We start from the raw sequence: 20,787 nt of genomic DNA on the forward strand, positions 1-20,787 counted from the left end.
AAGTAAAGGCTAGGGGTTCTAAAAATCTTGGTATACAAATACTTAGTGTCTTAGTAATTTTGTTGCAAGGACCATGGACCAAAAAAGTACCAAACAGCTCCATTCATTAAGTATTAGGTTTGAGCAACTTCATACATATTTATGCCCTGTCCAGTGGTCATTTGAAAAATAATGCACATAAATTTAAAGGGAAAATAGTAGTTTTATTTCATGTTTAAATAACAAAACTGATTAATGAAATTTGTGCACCTGTGGGACACCACTTATCTTCTCAAACCTTGAATCATATCAGGTACTACAATTCTGTTTCACATTGATTTTCAAATAGCACTTGATTTTTGATCACAGCAACACAAAAACCCAACTTCACAAAGATTGTCATCAAAAGGAAAGTGCATTCTAATACTGAAACTGAGAGCCACCAATTCATATAGTGTCTGACTGATTTCAAGTATTGTTTTGTTTCCCTCAAATTTTTAAAACAACTCATGTACCCCTGTGCATTAATAACAGCATCAGAGGTACCTTGGAGCACAGTTTGGGAACAAGAGGAAGTGCATTCAAGTCTAGCAGACATTAATTCAAATCTTGAGTCTACGTTTTAACCAATTTTGTGACCTTGACAAGTCGTTGAAAACTGTCTGAGCTTTGCTTTGTGTATCTTTAAAAATGCAGGTAACAATAACATTTAGAGTTTTGTAGAGATGAAAACAAGTATTTTTACATAGCTGCAAGCACAGTTCTTGGCAAAGAACTTCCCTTCCACAAGAGAATGATGTGCTAATCCTGCCCATCTGCCTTTAACCCTTTTATGAGCCATTATTCTGCATTACAGAAAACTTCTCCCCGGTTACTTATTTACTATGTCCACCGTGTTCATAAAGGTTCTGGACTTTTTCCTTTGTTAGGAGACTCTGCCCAATTTCTTTCTATAGAGGAAACACATCTATTTCCTGGTAATAATGAGTAGTCAATTACCTTTAATTGGGTAAATGTCCTTAAATGCTTTTATTTTTTTTTATTTTTTTTAAGATATTATTTATTTATTTGACAGAGAGAGATCACAAGTAGGCAGAGAGGCAGGCAGAGAGAGAGGGGAGAAAGCAGGCTCCCTGCCGAGCAGAAAGCCGGATGCAGGGCTCGATCCCAGGACCCTGGGATCATGACCTGAGCCAAAGGCAGAGGCTTTAACCCACTGAGCCACCCAAGCGCCCCCTTAAATGCTTTTATTAATACCAGACCCGGACTCTTGAAAGCTCAGTCATAAGTTTTGTTCCCCCCCTCACTTCTACCTTAGGCTCCTTTCCCTACAGCAGTGACAGCTGCGATTTAGTTTGAACACACAAGGTCAATGGGTTAAAGAAAAAAGAGATCATACCTTTTCTTTCCCCCCTCTTCTGTCTCCTTACCAGAAGCAAATATGGTTCGATGTGCTTAAAATGGGACCTCATTATATTTGATTCCTGACCAATAACATCCACTGCCTTCACCATAGAAGTAGCCCCAAAAGCTTCACCCACTTTTCCGACATGAATTTAACTCCTCCAGTCTCTATAAAAGAATTTATAGAGATGAAATCAACAACTCATTTCCTTCTTTGGACAGTTAACTTGTCTGTTCTGTGAAGTCCAATTAGGAAAGGTGAGCTTTTCTTAGGGTAGACAATATAGCATACATAGTATCACACAGAAGGCCTTCCACTAGAACAAATCTCAGTTAAAATATTGGCTCTACCGCTCACTGAGTTTGGGACTTGGAATTATGACTTTACTTCTCTGAGCCTGCAATTCCTTAACTGTAAGACAAAGATGATGATAATGAATAACTTAAAAATGATAAATAACAGTAAAGAACTAGGTTAGCAATTAAGTAATTAACAGAGATGATACAGATTAAGTGTTGAACATAGTAGAGCAGTAGCAGATATGTTATAGATTCTCCATAACTAATGGCATCATCATCTTCAACATCAGCATCATCATTATTATCATTTTGCTCATGAAGATAAGTGTCTAACTGGGTAAGTGAGAATCCACTGTTCTTGCTTCAGTAGTGTTACTCCTCCTACGTGGAGGGCTACAGAACTCTGGAGAACAGGTGCAAACTCATGATTAGCTGATATCCTCGTCTCTTCCTAGTCACTAGAGTCACTCTTTTTGATTCAAAGTAGAAATTCTTTAGCAGAGCAAGAGACTTGGATCCGAGTTAGATCACAGCTACCACGACAAGCTCCAGCCACAGTCTTGGGAAACAAATTTAAAAAATTGATCCATACATACAAGATAACTTGGAAACTGAATGTATAAATCATGAGGAAAACAAAGTAATGAAACCTTTAATTTACATTTCTATGCTTGTACAGCTCTTTTAGTTCTTTTGTTGACTGAAACAAAATTCTTGCCCTTCAGTATCAGGTATCATAAAAATATTTCCTTTTTAAAGTATTATTTCAACAAATAAGTTATATTTAGATTCATAGACTTAATACTAGACAGAAAATAGCACTAATTCCATCTATTACCTTCATCTATTACCTTCATTTTACTGACTAATTGAATACGGTACAAAGAGGTACACTGACTTACCCAAGATAACCTGATTAATAAATGATAAAACAGGAATGGAATAGAAATATGCCACCTTGTAATTGAATATTTTTTTATAAACCTTAATATATTTTATGACTTTTCTCAAACTTGTGTCTGCTTCTACTTATAAATTTCTACAAAGATGTGTAAAGGCATTTACCCTCTATTCTGTCACCTTAAAACTTTATCATAATATCTTGAAATACTTTTCAAAATCCATGAAAACAGATTTCCCTCTTCATCTCTGGAATTTCCATCAATCCCTCTGTCTTTCCTACCTCTCTTCAAATCTGGAATGGGATTTTAAATGTCTGTAATGTGCTCACAGTGGAGCTCACTAGAAAACAGCTCAATATAAGGGAAGGTTATTGGACAGAAACCTGAGAATTGAAGCCTCTATGCTGGATCTGGTCTAATTATCTCTATAACCCTGACCTTGCTGAGTCTCACTTGTAGGAAATGAAAGGTTCGACTAGAAATATTTTTTTAAAATAATTAACAAGTATCAGATATATATAACCAGGCTTTTCACAGGCAAATATTCTTATACAAACCTAACCAAAACCAAACCAAAAAATTGAACTTAAGCCAGGAATTAAAGAAATGGCTATTTGTAATACCCAAAGACGTGACCCTGTCACTCATTATGTGGGACATTAAAATATATAATAAGATTTTCTGTTTGTAATTAATTAGTTAGAAGGTAGAACACATTTCATTACTATATTTTTGTGCTCAAGTATATTCTTTCATTGATTTAATAAAATATTTCTAAATATGTTGCCTTAATGTTTTAAACTAACAAGTACTAATTAATAAGAAAACTAGAAAATACTGAAAGTTAGTTTTTTGAATTCAAATTAACCTGAGTTTAAGTAAAAAAGACATAAAGATAATTGCCATGCATAAATTTATACCACTACCTCCCCATGGGCATAGACAAGACATTTTTATAGGCATAAGAAAGTGGGAATTTGGTATTTTACCTCAGTGCTCTCTCACTATCTGGTTAACTGGAAATAATCATTTTGATTATAGAAGTTTAAAATTCATGGGCTTTTTTAACATGTTCATTTGTCTTTATAAAGTTACATTCTTGTACCTGTGTTGCTCATTACACTCAATGAATGGATTTAGATGAAGATTTAGCAAGCTAGATTAATCACGAGACAACTAGAAACCTTAGGAGGAAGTCATCATAGAACTAAAGAAATGGAGGATAAGATCACTTGGGAAACAGAAGTTAAGAGGGGGCTGGCAATAAAAGTGGGATTTAAAGGACCCAATTGTTCATGAGGACAGCTGAGGATAAAAAGAAATTTAGTTGGTCCATGATGGACTTTCCTCTTAAAACTTTTAATGGAGCTGCCCCCTTAGATTCTTACATTTATAAATATAACATGCATATGCATGTATGTATCATATACTCACATACCGCTTATCATAATTCGGTCCTGTGTTAATACAGATGTATCTCATCTCCCCAGTTAGATGGTAAGTCTCCGAGGGACATGGGTGACATTTTGTCTTTCTTTGGAAACTCTACAGTTCTTTGCACAGTGCCAGGCATATAAAAAGGCATTCAAAATATGTCTGATGAACAAATGGACTCATTTAAATTAGAAAAACAAAACATTTTAGTACTTACCTCAGAGAAACATGTGACTCACTTCTCCCAGCGCTCCACAGTGACCTATAGTCTAGAGCCAAATAAAGATACTGCCATCTTGGTTAACCAATGTTTAAATGTTTACTTTCCTTGTCCTATATTATTATATCTCTCAGGATTCTTTTGTTCATCCAGCTAATGAAATGAGGATTGGGGAACTTCACCCTTCATTAGCTGAGACCCCTCTGTACCCACCCAAACTTGTTCTGCTAGGGAAGGACAAAAAAGGTAACATTGCGAACCTGATGTGGAAAATGTACCACAAATGCATGTGCATGATTAATCTCCAGTCGTAACTTATGATTCATCATAGTCTATAGAAATATTTTACAAATATATATTCCTAACATTGTTATACTATCTGTCTCATACTTCCTTTTCTGTGTTCATTATTGTCAATGTTCATAGCATTATAACATTTTCCCCTTTACATTTCAGAATCAACTGATGAGTCTGAAGTTGACAAAACTCACTGTCTGAATAACAGTGTTTCCTCAGGCACTTACTCAGACTACTCGCCTTCCCAGGCTTCCTCAGGATCCTCTAACACGCGGGTTAAAGTGGGGTCCTTGCAGACAACAGCTAAAGATGCAGTACATAATTCTTTATGGGGTAACAGGTGTGTTTAGAATTCCCTTTTTTCTGTTCCCAAGCGCTTACTTTCAACAACTTTTTTTTAAAAAATGGGATCTTAATTTTTGAATTATATTCAGCACATGAATGGTGTAGAAGACAGATGGATGGGTCAGGTAAGCAAACACAGTCCCCCCGGGATTTCCAGGAGACAATGGATCCATTTTATACAGCAAAACCTTTGTTTAAGGGAGAGTTGGTAAGAGATTATCAGGTTGAGATAAAAAAAAAAAACAGAATTTTAAAAATCAGAAACCAAAAATCCTGTTTGCCCAATACTTATTTATGACACACGTGGGCATCTCACTATCCCAAATGGATTAAACTAAGATGCATGGAAAGCAGTTGTGTGCCTAGTACAAAGTAAATATTCACTAAAATTTTCATTGTTATCATCATCATCATTGTCTTTTTACCACATGGAAAAGTTAGGTTCTTTCCAAAATGGTTCCTACCTTATTTTACTTCCATTTTACAGATAAAAATCAAAAACCAAAGAGCACAATAAAGCGAACCAATAAGGTAGTAATTACCCAGTTCTTATTCTCTTGTTTTTTACCTTGTTGCTATGTTTTACAGTACAGGCAACAAATACAAATCATCATATGATAAAGGTAGTCAATGATTATCACTCATATTTTATTGATAATATCAGTACTGTTAGCAATATGTTCTTTGGTAACTAATGGATAACTATTTCTCCCTATCAGTGCCCATCATAAAAATCTTAACTCTTTCACTTTGTAAGTTCATTATTTGTGATAGAAGCTGAGATTAATGAGGTGCTTTGGAAGGTTATTTCTAAATGTACTAGTTTTTAATTAGCAAGAGCACTTAAAAGTCTTTCTCTCACTGATAAAAAAAATATATATATAATTTAATGTTATTAGTGTGCAAACAGTTTAGAATAAGCCTAGAAAAATGAGCATCTTCTAGAAACACTGTGCTCACTGGTATAAACAAACCAATGGCCAAAAGTCATGATATAATTTATATTCTAGGAAAACATGTTCCCTAAACAATGAATTCAGTGTTTTCAATACCTGGCCTTCAAATAAATGTAGCCTGAAGACAGTTTGGGTTCAGGGGCTATATCAAATATTTATAGGAAAGGTACTCTTGACCAGTAATAGTTTGGAAAAGTACTGAATCAGAAATTGCAGGAATGAGGACCAAGAATTGGGCGATTCTAATTATCAAACAAGTGTTAGGACCATTACTGAAGACCTATCTATTTCTTTCATTCATTTAATCATCCCACAAATATGTATTTTAATAGCTACTATGTGCCAGGCACTATGCTAGGCCTGAAGAGAAAATAAATAAATAAATAAATCTCTGCCCTCAGGAGGGCAGAGGACACACAATACACAATAAATAAAATAGGTAAGTAAATGATATACTATGTTATAAGGTAATGATTACAAGGGGAAAAAAAAAAAAAGAACAAGGAAAAGGGATGGATTTGGGGGGGGGGGGGCAGACATGAAATAACAGTGCACCTTAATTGTAAATGAGGTATGGATGAATGACCCGTTAAACATCCGATAAAGGATTGTGGCACTCTGGGCTGCTTGTTCTCTTTCTGGCAAAGACTCAGCTCTTCCTCGTTTTCATATTTCTTCTTCCCACTGTCTTTACAGGATTGCACAATCTTTCCCACAGCCTCTTGACTCAAAGCCATTGCTCACCCAGCGGGAGGCTGTTCCCCCAGGGAATCTACCACAGCGTCCGGACCGGCTGCCAATGAGCGACGCCTTCACTGACAACTGGACTGACGGTTCACATTATGATAACACAGGGTTTGTTGCAGAGGAGACCACAGGCGAGAATGCCAACAACAATCCTCTCTTAAGTTCGAAATCTAGAAGCACATCTTCTCACGGACGCAGGCCTTTGATTAGGCAGGATAGGATTGTTGGTGTTCCCCTGGAACTTGAGCAGTCTACACACAGACACACGCCAGAAACAGAAGTGCCTCCTTCCAATCCTTGGCAGAATTGGACCAGAACCCCTAGTCCTTTTGAAGACAGGACCGCTTTCCCTTCCAAATTAGAGACAACCCCCACCACCAGCCCATTGCCTGAAAGGAAAGAGCATATAAAAGAATCTGCTGAAATACCTAGTCCTTTTTCTCCAGGAGTACCATGGGAGTATCACGATTCCAATCCCAACAGGAGTCTTAGCAATGTCTTTTCTCAGATCCACTGCCGCCCAGAATCATCTAAAGGTGTTATTTCCATTAGTAAAAGCACAGAGAGGCTTTCCCCACTCATGAAAGATATCAAGTCCAATAAATTCAAAAAGTCACAGAGTATCGATGAGATTGACATTGGTACATACAAGGTGTATAATATACCATTAGAAAACTATGCCACTGGGAGTGATCACTTAGGAAGTCATGAACGGCCAGATAAAATGTTGGGACCAGAGCATGGTATGTCCAGTATGTCTCGAAGCCAGTCAGTGCCGATGCTGGATGACGAGATGCTCACTTATGGAAGTAGTAAAGGGCCACAGCAACAAAAAGCGTCCATGACCAAAAAAGTCTATCAGTTTGACCAAAGCTTCAATCCCCAAGGAGCAGTGGAAGTTAAAGCCGAAAAGAGGATACCGCCCCCCTTTCAACACAATTCCGAGTACGTGCAACAGCCCGGCAAAAACATCGCCAAGGATTTGGTTAGTCCTAGAGCTTACAGAGGATACCCACCCATGGAGCAAATGTTTTCATTTTCTCAGCCATCGGTGAATGAGGATGCTGTGGTGAATGCCCAGTTCGCAAGCCAAGGTGCCAGGGCAGGCTTCCTGAGAAGAGCCGACTCCCTGGCGAGCTCCACAGAAATGGCCATGTTTAGAAGGGTCAGTGAACCTCATGAGCTGCCTCCGAGCGATAGGTACGGCAGACCTCCATATAGGGGCGGTCTGGATCGCCAAAGCAGCGTTTCAGTGACTGAGTCCCAGTTCCTGAAAAGGAATGGCAGGTATGAAGATGAACACCCTTCATATCAAGAAGTGAAAGCTCAGGCGGGAAGTTTTCCAGTTAAAAACCTTACCCAGAGGAGGCCATTGTCTGCAAGAAGCTACAGTACAGAGAGTTACGGTGCCTCCCAGACCAGGCCAGTTTCAGCTAGGCCTACTATGGCAGCTCTTTTGGAAAAAATACCATCTGACTATAACTTGGGTAACTATGGTGACAAGCCATCAGATAACAGTGATATAAAGACGAGGCCCACTCCTGTGAAGGGAGAGGAGAGCTGTGGTAAAATGCCTGCAGACTGGAGACAACAGCTGCTTAGACATATAGAAGCTAGAAGGTTAGACAGGGTATGTCTGGCATTTCTCTGTAAGAATATCCCTCCTGCCTTTAGTTTTCCTTTATTGGCATTTCTAAGCACATGTAGTGAAGCATGAACTACATGAATGAATAGATGATCAGCATTTTATTTCTCTCGCTATTGTGGGGAAATTGATCATAATAGTTTCTCGTGGATATTGTTTAATGCTCTTCGAGAGTCCATAACCTGTAGGTGAATGATTTATCAAATCTAGCCTAAATATTGTTAGTAAGAAAGAATTTGACTCGATTATGTGGGATGGTGCTTCAATTGCTTTCTAGCCATTAAGGTGGAATGCCTCTCCTAGGACACAGAACTGTTCTCAGGGGACCTAAAGAGTATGATTTTTATTGAATCTATAAAAAGTGAGTATTTTGCCCCTTTCTGCACAGACTCACTTATAATAAAGTCAGGCCTAATTTGTTTATAAAATTTGCATACAGTTACTGCTATGGGACTACTAAAGTTATTACTTCTAATGAGCAATAATCTTCCCAGCAAGAAACAGAAAAATAAAATAAGCAGAGATTGAATGCCCTCCTACACATTATTTGACTTAATAAAAAAAAATCCTGCCACTTAGAATGTTGATTTTTATACAAAAAGAAATGTTTAAATTCAAAGCATACTATAGGCAACAAAAATAGATGATGTCTTTATGAAGACTACAAAGGCACAAATTAGTGTGTATATTGCAACCAAAAAAAAAAGAAAATTGATCCCAATTCAGTTACAGAGTGAGTCACAATACAACATGGAATCATAGTGATTGAGGAGGATAAAAATATATATAAATATATTTTGTTTCAAAGCCTAGAATTACTTTTTGTTGCCTATTTATATCTCCTTAAGAGACCGATACTTCATTTTCTAGAACTATGATCAATTGACCCTTATCGTTGAATGTACTTTGTGGCTTTGGTGTAGAGGGCCTTGTGTACTCTGCATTGACCTTGAAACCTTAAGGTCCTTTTTGTCAATAGAGCCTTTGGCTCTCATTTTCTAGGGCTTAAATACTTAGTGTGAAACAGGGATCTGAGTAATAACATACCTTTAGAAAGTTTTGCTCAATAGTTTATGATATTATTTGGTGTCCTGCTAAAAGCACAGGCCACGGCACTTATTATATATTTCCTTAATATTGAATTTTGTGTTTTCAGGTATAGTCTTTTTAAATAATTATATTGTTTGTAGGTCGTGTCTACATGACAAGAAAACAATTATTTTTAGGAACAAGTGAACTAACAAATGTGGGTGTGGGTGTTAGTTTTTCAATGTGGAGATTGGTTCTGCCTTGCAAACTATTTCATCAGAATGTCTGTTTCAAATAGGTGTGCTCAGTCCCATTGAAGGGAGCCTCATCAAAGCCTCATGACTGGCTGTCAGTGGGAGACACCTGGTCAGTTGTCACCATGCCTTACCTCAACTTATACCCTCCATGTAGACAGATAACTTGGAGGGCGGAAATATTTGGGGCCAAATAATACAGTACAGTTTGGGAACTCTGGCCTCGTGTAGACACGACCATACGTAACAGGGTAAGATGAACTAGTCAAGAAAGGTTATGAGAAGCTTTTCAGAGCATATGTACGTGACTAGTAATTTGAGGCAACAGAGGAGTGAGTGAAAACAGAGCATGAAAAAGAAGACAAAATGCTAAGCATTTGGTACCATCATGTATTTACTGGTTTCCCAGATAATGGTTCCTCTCCTTTGATTGGAGCTACTCTTCTAGCTGGAGCAGGAATTTGGAGAGAGGAAAATGGGACCAGGGAGGGGGATTTAGATTGACAGAAGTCTGCGAGCCCTGCCCGTCCCAGATCCAGAAAACTAAAAGTAAACTCATGTGTGTTTTCTATTACTGTGACAACATCTTCCTTTTCAGTTAGTTTCCATGCTTCCCCTCTTCATTTATAGTTCTCTTAGTCTGTCTTTCATTTCCCAGAGCAATTTCAATGTATAGTCCATAGCTTCTTATTTAATTCCAAGAAATTAAGTTACTGGACAGTATTGCTTCAGGGCACTAGATCCTGAAAGCTTGTCCTCTTACTTTCTCCAAGTAACATTTCTTTTCTCCTCTCAAGTGCATGACTGAGCTATTCGGGCTGTAGCTTACTTAGAACTTCCCAGCTACTCAAAAAGATTAATTCAGGGTACGGAAGCAAAGACTTTTTATGTAAGAATAGTTTTGACATAGCTGTGCTTCTTAACATAGTGTTCAAAGTCACACTGCACCGGAGATATGGTCTGTTTCCTTCCCAGTGAAATTTAGTTGAGGATTTAAACCTGGAAATCAAATAGTTACACTAAAAACTAAAAGCCCTTTGTCCGTTCTCCATAAGAGAGAAATGCCCAGAGGACTGGACATTGGATAAGCTTAACCACCCAAGATAATGTTGGTTAAAGATCTTGCCTGCTGTTTACCTTGGAGAGGCAGCTCCGAGTACTGCCATAGATAAAAGATGCTGTTTTCTCCTGTAGTTTAACCTCAAGGCTCATGCTTCCACAACAGAGTCCCACTGTGAGAGAATTTAAAACACGAATGCGTATGTCCGAGACTGCTACCCTTCTACCAGAGCTTAGAGGGCACTACCCTGGAATAATCTTAAACTTTAAGGAATCATTCAAGTCCTAGATTGAAATGTCCGGTATCCTTTCCAACTTTGGCATGGTGGCAATAAAAGATCACTGGATGAAATAATCTAGGATCCATAACAAGTTTGATTGGTAGACCAGCACACCATCAGGAGTATAATTGTCTTTCAGTTGAGTTCAGGGAAACTGATGCTAAAAATCATTATTTTGCAAACAATGCCTTTAGAATAGAATAGCTGCCTGCTGTTATTGTTCAGTAACACTCAGTTTTTAAAAGTTTACTAAGCTAATTTGTGTACATTTTTTTTTCCCAAAATAAGAGAATTACTTAAAGGGACCAAATACTGTCAATTCCTACTTTTTTTATGGAAGGTGGAAAGTGGAGATTGTACTAATGAAAACTATTTGATGACGGGACATACAAAATGTTTTAATTTAAATGAAGTTCTGTAGAAGAAAAATTAACTAGCTCTCAAATCCCTGGAGTAACCTGAGATGCACCTGCTGAAAGACAGCCACAATTCAGATATCACCAGAGTGCTCTATAGGTACTTAGGTATATTAGATAAATAACCTTAACAGCTCAAATCATACTTCCTTTAGTATCACTATGAAATTTCTCCAGTTTAAAATGTAATTTTTAAAAAACAAAGTCAGAAACTTTGGATCCACGTGCCATTTTTTTGACTGGTTTAATTAAATTAATCAGTAAATTCAGTGAGCCAGTAGTCAAGTTGAATGACTTTTTTTGACCAGCTCTTTTTCTGAGTTGCTGTATTTATGTCGATAGACCAAGCAATAATGGACACTGATTTTGGCTTTAACCTTGTAGTGCCTTCGTTTTAAGGCAGAATTAGAAGCTGGTATCTGTCTTTTGTATGTGTTTACTCACAATGTGAAAGAGACCATGAGATCTGGAGCTGGCAAAATTTGATTAAGATCTCCCTCTTTGAATTTTTTTTTAATGAATAGACTACCACAGGCGAACATTTGTCCAACGTCACCACAATCATGATATATGAGAGATAGGTTCTATGCCCTTGAGTTAGCAGCAAATGTAAAACAGAATGTATCCTTGCTTTTTGTCTTTTCTGTAGTTTTGGATGGTACTCATTATGTGCATAACTAACACTGTTTACTGTATGCTTCTGTCTGATCAAGTGCATGTTTAAAAGAAAGTTACTGTTTGCCCGCTTAAAGTTAAATGTTATAAATTTAAACATGTTCATGTAATAATCAGTTTGTTGAGCATGTGTTCACACCCTGTCACATGATTATTTCCTCTACTCAGAATGCTGCTTACAAACACAACACAGTTAACCTTGGCATGCTGCCCTATGGAGGTATTTCAGCAATGCATGCAGGCAGAAGCATGACTTTAAACTTGCAGACTAAGTCTAAATTTGATCTACAAGAACTACCTCTTCAGAAAGTAAGTATGGACTGCCTTACATGTGTCAGCATACCAAAGCCAATTAATGTTGTTTGTTCACTTAATGTGTTTAGGCTGTACATACAACCCTGCTTATAGACTCTCCCGAGTCCAAAAAGCACAAGGGCAAATAATGTAGAGCCCAAACTCTTAGCTGCTAAACGAATATTGAGAGCTAGAATGATTCTCAGGTTCCTGCTTAACAGCTTGCTTTTTGGATTGAGCAGGTACATGGCTTTTGAGTTGCTTTAAGGCTCATTTTCTTATTACTCATTTCTTTTTCTTTTATTCTTTGTTTTCCTTTCTTTTGTGTGTGTATAGATTTATAAACGTATATTTTTTACAATGTTTTTGGAGATAGCCCTCTCTTCCTTTGCTGATGCATTCTGAGAACAGAGCTAGAAATTATTGTTGGATTTCAGCTGATCCCTTTGGAAAAGACATAGAGACCTAAATTACAATGGAAATGAAGTGGTTGGCACTCCTAAATGCTTCTTCAGCCCATTGTCTTTGTGGAAAATATCACACGGAAATAAAACATGAGAAACAACCTCATGGCTTAGCTAGCAAATTGTTACTCATCCTAGACTAATGGAAAAGGAACACGTTAACAGGGCTTTCAATGTAATTGTAGGCTCATTTGAAATGAAATATAGTGAAAGACAAAACATTTCCATTGTCAAAGGAATATTTCTGCTGTTTAATTCAGGCAAAAGTGAGAATGCACATTTTACCTGTTTAAATTGACTAACGCCTCTGTCTTAGTTATACCTTGTTAGAGGCTAATGAGTCATTTTCATGCAATATGTCATTATGACTATATTATTAATATAGTCATTAGCCTAGTAAGTTTTATGAAGAAAAACAATGCAAAGTAGGGATAACAGAGTGACAGTAGCCTCCAAATACTTCTCTCATAATAAAATTAATGAACATAAGGAACGAATTCCCATCCCAGCAAAATGAAGGCCAAAGACCTCAAATCCATGTTTTATTGTTAAATTAGTCTTAATAACAATCCCTAACTCTGTATAGTTTTCTTCATAGTGTCAATAGAGGAATAAAACCAAAGAGACATCTATATTCACAGCTTTTTCATCACCCACAGTTTTTTTGGGGGGGGGGGACTAACTAAGTTAAGAACTTTTGAACGTTGGATTTGCACGGAGAAATAGATAAGACACCCACCATTTAACTAGGCCCCTCTCCTGATGGGCTTGCAATTGATAGGAACCAAGCCCTTAAACTAATAGGATGGAATTTCAAAATTTAGTGAGCAGATCAGCAAGATCTTGATAGGAAGGAGTTGTTGTTTGCACCCCTTGAAATTGTATGGAAAGCCCCTTATTTTGCTAATGTTTATCCCTATTAAACGCAGCCATCTGTAGAACAATATGGATATATTCCGTGCCTGAAAAATGGTGATATACTTGAAACTGTTTCTCAATGTTTAAATTGTTCCCCAAGTATCAATTTGGTGCCTCTATGTTGCTATATTAACTTTCCGATCTTGTTTGGGGTACCCAAGGGAACAGATTCATTAACTGTTACTATAGCTCTAAGAGAATCTATATCAGAAATATTACAGAGTTCTAATATTTAGAGACTTTTCAACCTTCCTCAGTTAGATGACCTAAAGGAATTCTCTTTGGAAGGTACATTAAATTGCAAGCCAAAAATAATTTGAGTATTGAAAGACTCCATCTTAAAATGAATTATCATCAATATATTATCCACACGAGGCAGGGAGTGTGGAGAGAGAGAAGAGAAAGCAAGGGAGGGAAAAGGAATATAGACAGGACAGTTGGCTCCATTACTCCTAAAAGATTACATGACCCTAAATTACCAGTTTAAAGCATATAAACTTTCAGCTTTAGGCATCTGGGGCGACTTTCCTATCCTGCTGCCAGTGTAAGAGCCTTGTCAGGTATGGGCACTGGGTACTTGATGTTTCAGGAATACTCCAGACTCTACTTATTCCCATGGATTCCACTCTAATTCTCTGCCCCCTTGTCTTTGTGCTCAGGCACAGCTCTTCTGCAGAGCTGCTTTAATTTGAAAATGTCTTTGTTTTTTCTGCCAAGCTTTAGAGTCACCCTCTCTTAAAATTTCCCTTTCTTGGCTCCACTGACCATCGCTAACAGGTCTTATGGTCGAGGTTCAATTTCCCCGAGTCCTCACTGGGAGAGGACAGAGACAAAAATTATTTTCCTTTGACTTACAAATGCATAAAAACCTATTACAACATTTTTGTCTTGCTACTTAAGATAATAAAAATTTGTACCATCAATTTAAGATTTCTTTGCGGTCTCTAAATGCTTGTTAGCCATGAGAATTGCACTGAAAATATAAAATAAGATCAATTTATAAAGAAGTATTTTCTGTATATAAAACTGATAAAACTGTTCATTCTTCCATGGAAATATGGGAGCTCTTTTTATTTATAAAATTTCTGAGAGACAATACTAGCCATCTCTAGGTAAGTGCTGTGGCAAATACCTCTGGGTGTCCTGAGGAACCTAAATTAACATTTTCACATATTACCAGTTAAGTGCTGGAAACGGAGTTACAGAGATTCCTCAGGGAATGTTCAGGGGCTGAAGTCCACATCCTTTCCCATACTCTGCTTGGCAAATCGTACCTCTTGCAATTAAGAGAGGCAGTTTTTCGTATTTTCTCTGTCACACGGAGATGCTATTTTTGCAGCTTGTGTACCCAGAAAGGGCACCTTTCTGTGATTCTAACCTTTCCCATCCTCCATATTGGTAACTGACGGAAAGGCACTATTTGTACTAACTGCGGTCCTAACTGAGGGTGTTACTCATTTTCTGTTTTGAGTTTCTGTTTGGTTACCAAACATATCTAGTTTTTTTTTTTTTAAATGTTTTAAACAAATTTATAATAAACTAATTAAAAAAGATAGTTGTTTGTAAATGAAGACTGAAGAACCTGTTCTTCTATTTACAAAGTGAATATTGATGTAAATGAAGAGAGAGGACTCCCAAATTTTTCTGTGTTTTTGAATATTTCTAATTTGTTCATATTTATTACATGCCAGGTCAAGTTTTGTACATTTTTAATGAATTACAAGCTCCATATAGACTTCCTATACTATAAACAGTAAATTACATGTTCTATGGTAATTTTAGGCAATATATTAACAAAATGTCAATATATACAACACAGTTATTTTAATATTTAATTTCCTTTAATTTTTTATTTACTGATGTTTATTCTAATTTCCTAAAAAAATTAGTAGTACTTATAACCAAGCACTTAACATGTATAAATCATTATTAAATTATAAAATTATTACTATTTTCTATCTATCCATTTATTTATTCATTCACTCATTCATTTATCATTTATTTCCTGCCTCTCCAAAAAGCATTTAAGGCAACTTTCTATGACATTATTGATGGTTCCATGTGCTTCTTCGGATGTGTTCTGTTGTAATTGAGCTTAGTTATTGCCTTGAAATTTTATGTTATTAGAGAGAAATATAATATTGTAAAATGTCAATTCAAATTGCCATTTTTATAACTCATATTAACGGTAGAATAAATATATCACCAGGAGAATTAAGACAAGGATTTATTAAGAATCTACACTGTCCCTGGTACCATTAGGTACCTTAAATATGTTTTTTCACACAAGCCTCACAGACCCTCAACGGAAGTATTTATCTCCATTGTACAGACCAGGAAACTGAGGCTCATGTGTCACACAAAGGAATTTACCTACATTCTACCAACTTCCTATTGTTACCCTTGCACCTAAAAGTAGTAGCAGGTAGAATCTGAATCGGACTCTGCTTGGCACCAGGTTTCCTGCTGTTTTTACCATACAATGAAGCCTTCTCAACTATTTATAAAACCTGACATTTTCAGAGAACATAACTCATCATTTTTGATAGAACTCTTTCATGTACATTATTATCTTACATCATCTTCATAATAATCCAGAAAAACAGATCTTATGGGATGGAGAAAACACTACACAGTAGAGTATATTAACTGATCTAAAACCTATCATGACCCAAATCATTCCCCATGTGCTACAGATACAGGGCTTTCTCATTTAACAGAACCTAATAAATGCTCACAGTTACCTCACGCTTTTTAAGATTCATTTGCATTTCCTGGGCACTCGGTATTATCAAAAATACGCTTGAAGGCAGTGAAAGGTCAAAGATTGTGAACCCAAGTTAATCACTCCTGCTATTGCAGCCCCAGAGACAAGTGGGACTGGGGAAGAAATCACTGGCCTCTGCTAGATTACCTCTGCAGGTGTGTGGCTGACAGTATAGTGTGATCTCTTACACGCTGGAGAAAGTGACACTTTTTTTCTTGTTCCTTTCTTTTTAACTTCTACCACCATAATATTATACCATAGCACTTACTGCTTACTGGCTTATTGAAATAGACACTAATGTAAATTACAACTTCAGGAAATTATGGAAATGTATGTATTAAATAATCTTTTCATAGAATTTTGCCTGGAAGAAGATGGCCTTGCTATCTGTTTTATTAGTTGATACTCATCCCACTATCTTTTGGATTAGAAAAATTTGGACAGAAATGTGTGCACCTAAATTATTTTTAAATTTCTAATGTCCTATCTTGCCACATCTATGTAGATGACTCAAGATCAAATAGTAACAATATTTAATATGCATTTATTCACCCTAATCTCAAGGGTGGGCACCTTGGGGCAACTTAGGCCTATAGCTTCTATTGATTCTGCTGCATTTATTACTGGCTACCTATCACTCAAGAAAGATTCACTTATCTTTCTAATTATGAAAAAAAAAAAAAAACCACCTCCGGCCTGTAAATTCACATAAATCCTTATGGACAATGGCTAAAATTACCAAAAGAATAATGTTAGTATTCATTCAGATGCTTTTTCAAGATGACAATGAAATGCTGGGTTAAAAATTCATCTGAACATTATATTGAGACCTTCAGAATAAACCCCTTGACATCATAATCATTAATATTGAAACTTGGTGTATATTTTTACTACCTATTTTTTTTAAATATGTGCAGAAAATGAATAATCTAACAATAATTTTCATGAGAAATACTTTTAGGAAGATTATTTTTAAAACATTTTTAAATCTATGGTAATGCTTTTTGTGAACTATATGCCAATTACTAAGCAAAACAGATCTTTGAGTTCTTAAGGCATATATCCCAAGAGCTTTGCAAAGTGCCAAATGTTAATACCACCCTCATAAAATTTTTCCAGCTAAATGCAGTAAGTATAATTTTTCAAGCATTCAGTGCACCCATTAATTAGCTAACCAAAGCAAAACTACTAGATCTGCTAAGCTCATTTATTCATATTTGTGAATCCTGTACATACACACATACTCACACCATAAGCACACACTCACACACATGCACATATATATCACAGATTTTCATTCACATTTATGCCTCAGCAAAATTAGAAATTACTTCTTCCAGTAGACACTTGTGATCCTTTATGGTAGTCAAAAACATAAATGTTAAATCTATAAAGTCCACAGTCATTTCTGGGGCTGTATCCCTTCAGCAAAACTTCTCCTTAGCATTAGTGTATTTCTTAACAAACATAATCTGTGGGTGTTCATTAAATTATAATGACCATTTTCTCTATTCTCTTAAAAAAAAATATCTGAAGACCTACAGAATTTAGAAGCTGAGAAAATGGTGCATTATGGTGATTTTCCATGTCTTTTATATTTAATTAGTTATATATGCCAAAGAAAAGAAGACATTCTTACTATTTTAAAGTATCTAAAGAAAATATCTAGAATGTGGTACCAGAAATATTTGAGTAAATAACTGAACCTCAATTTTATTATCTCTGCAATAACAAATTTCAACAGTGATAGCTTCATTACTTTTTTCTATATTTTTCAGTTGTTCCTTTTAATCCTTTATATAATTTTAACAACAAAGCATCTGCATTTATATACAAGTCAGTAGCACTTTATCAAAAGTATAATTTTTTTGTAAATAGCTGTACATCTTTCGAGACAGAATGTGAACCCACTATATAGGGTTTTTTTGGACCACCTCCCCACCCTATGTTAATAAATGGTTTTCATGGTTTTTTTTTTTCTCCAAACTTAAGCCCCAGGGAGTCTCACTAATGAAAAACAAAAAGGCCAGAGCATTCTTGAAATGAAGAAAGGAAATTGCGTTCAGGAAATTCTTTTAATTTTGTTGTCTAGTGAAAGTATTTTTTTCATGTGTCTGCATGTTTATGTTTCCTCTGACCCCTGTACTGTAGAAGCGGTGTGGTTGTTAGTTCTAATTTTAAGAAGAGAAAGATTGATTCTTAAACTAAGGAAGAGCCTACACCATAATGATATTAGGATTTTGACTAAAGGATTTTTTTTTTTTTTTAACACCAGAAAGAGTTCTGCAATTCTTAGTTGCTCTCTGTGACTAGGAGTCCTGTCTAGGCAAGTGAAGCAAGGCTAGTGGAGGAAATAGGAAGGAGATGAGGATGATATGGAGGGAAAAAAAATACTTGTGTTACATTCTGTCCTCTTCTCAAAAATAGATTTTGCACACACACCTCACCAGATGAATACATTCATTATCCTACTTCCCTGGCAAAGAAATCAAGCCAGAAAGACATGGATATTAGTTTAAATCATTAATTTAAACCAAACCAAACAAACAAAAAACACCGGTGAGTAGTGCTTACGCTGAAAATTTATATTTTAAGTGCTTAATTTTAATAATTTGACTTGTCTTATTTTAATATGTAGAAAAATTGTGTGTGGGCATATGCAAATGTTTTAATCTGAAAAATGAAAAGACTAGAAAATTAATGCTTAACAACAGACAGACATTAAATAGTTATCTGGTTTTATTTCAAGTAGTATGTAGTTTTAACGTGTTACCTACATGTAATTTCTTAAACAAACGCAAGTGAATTCATTCCTCTAACCCAGATGCTTCAATTCAGTACCTGTTTTCTCTTTTTTCATACTTTCTGATAGACTCATGAAAAAGGAATTCTTATGGCCAAACCACAAGAAGAAAATTGAGTTATCTCCTTACTTTTCATGATATCCATTAGACCTTAGGAAAAATTCATCTAGTGTCATAATCTTATTTTAAAACAGTTCTAAGAAATCTCTTTTAAAAAAATGCATGCAGTCAGAACGCAGATTGCATGGTTATATAATTGTTTTTTAAAAAAACAACTAGGACCACTCTGTGTAACAGATGAGGGCTGCCAAGCAGCCCATCTGTGCCATGTTGTGAAGAGAATGGCCCAGTTCTCCCATCTTGGGGTTGGACAATTCCTCACACAGAGTAGAGCTGTACATTCAGCCTCTAACTAGGCTTTATTTGTCTATAGGGATACTTCAAAACATGGGCAGAAAATGGCATAGGAAACACTGGGCAGAATTTCCCACCTATATAAAATTTCCCAGGAAATCAAGGAGTACCTGGATATCCTGTAGGTTAGGGGAGGAGAAAGTCTTTCAGGAAAGTTGATCTGTTTCCACAGGAAAAATATACCAGTACTATATCCTCCACTGGAGGCTGTCTTTCTGATGGTATATAATTACTTGCTATTACTCAGATCAGACTATGGAGCCCTCCCTGGTATTTAATATTAATAATAATAATGACAGGTATTATTATTTGTTAAAAATAATAAGCAATAAATCAGCTAGAACTATATGAAAAGTTTAAACTTTAAATCGTAAATGATCTATATAAATAAATTTAAAATCAAAAGTCATTTATTTATACTGTGATTCTAATAGCACAATATTTTTTATGTTCCTTTCATATTTCCCTAAAAGCAATCTGTAGATAATGTCATAGTACCATAAGTCTTACACTATGTTAGTATTAACACTATGTTGGATTAGTTCAAGGCATGTTCTACCAAAATGAGTACAGCCTTATAAAATCTGTTTTAGGTTATGGTTTGAAATATTGAAAGCTACATACTATGTATTATATTGTTTCCGTTTATATTCTAAATGGTAAGATCATACTAAAGAATTGAATTAAGCAAGTTTTATATGTTGTGTTTTTTTAACAATTGGTTAATTTTATTCTGATTATTTTTTATTCAGGTACTGTAAATAACCTAAACTTTTCTTTAAAATTCAATAAATAACTCTAAGGTGGTTATTTTAATTGAATTTCTCACTGCTTCCAAAAAGCTGTCAATTTAGAATTCTTACTGAGTAATTAGTGTATAACAATTCTTCCAGTTCAGGATATATTGTGTTTCTGCAATTAAACAAAATTAATTTTATCATAGTCACTAGGGACTCTTTTCAGAAAACTATGATAAACGTCTATTTCATCACTAAAGAAATGCCATACCATTTTCGCAATAGACCCCGTCCCAGCAAAGCAACATTTTAGACAATGGACAAGAAGATGTATCTCCTAGTGGCCAATGGAATCCTTATCCTCTTGGGAGGCGGGATGTACCTCCGGACACCATTACTAAAAAGGTAACCAATTTCAAATTAATGATACAAACCATGAACCTTGC

At 35.9% G+C, this 20,787-nt stretch overlaps 1 protein-coding gene across 3 annotated transcripts in view; it reads left to right on the forward strand.

Annotated features, from left to right (window-relative positions):
• LRRC7 (leucine rich repeat containing 7) overlaps positions 1-20,787 on the forward strand; it is a 432,771-nt gene that overhangs the window by 341,578 nt on the left and 70,406 nt on the right. Inside the window, exons 18-22 of one of the 3 annotated variants that reach the window (XM_059376850.1) lie at positions 4,374-4,485; positions 4,696-4,876; positions 6,534-8,214; positions 12,112-12,252; positions 20,627-20,746. In XM_059376850.1, the coding sequence (XP_059232833.1) occupies positions 4,374-4,485; positions 4,696-4,876; positions 6,534-8,214; positions 12,112-12,252; positions 20,627-20,746 (2,235 nt within the window). The remainder of the gene's footprint in view (positions 1-4,373; positions 4,486-4,695; positions 4,877-6,533; positions 8,215-12,111; positions 12,253-20,626; positions 20,747-20,787) is intronic. The other 2 variants (XM_059376851.1, XM_059376852.1) reach the window with 2 other exon arrangements.

Source organism: Mustela nigripes, chromosome 14 (genome assembly GCF_022355385.1).
Source record: "Mustela nigripes isolate SB6536 chromosome 14, MUSNIG.SB6536, whole genome shotgun sequence".
Taxonomy (NCBI): domain Eukaryota; kingdom Metazoa; phylum Chordata; class Mammalia; order Carnivora; family Mustelidae; genus Mustela; species Mustela nigripes.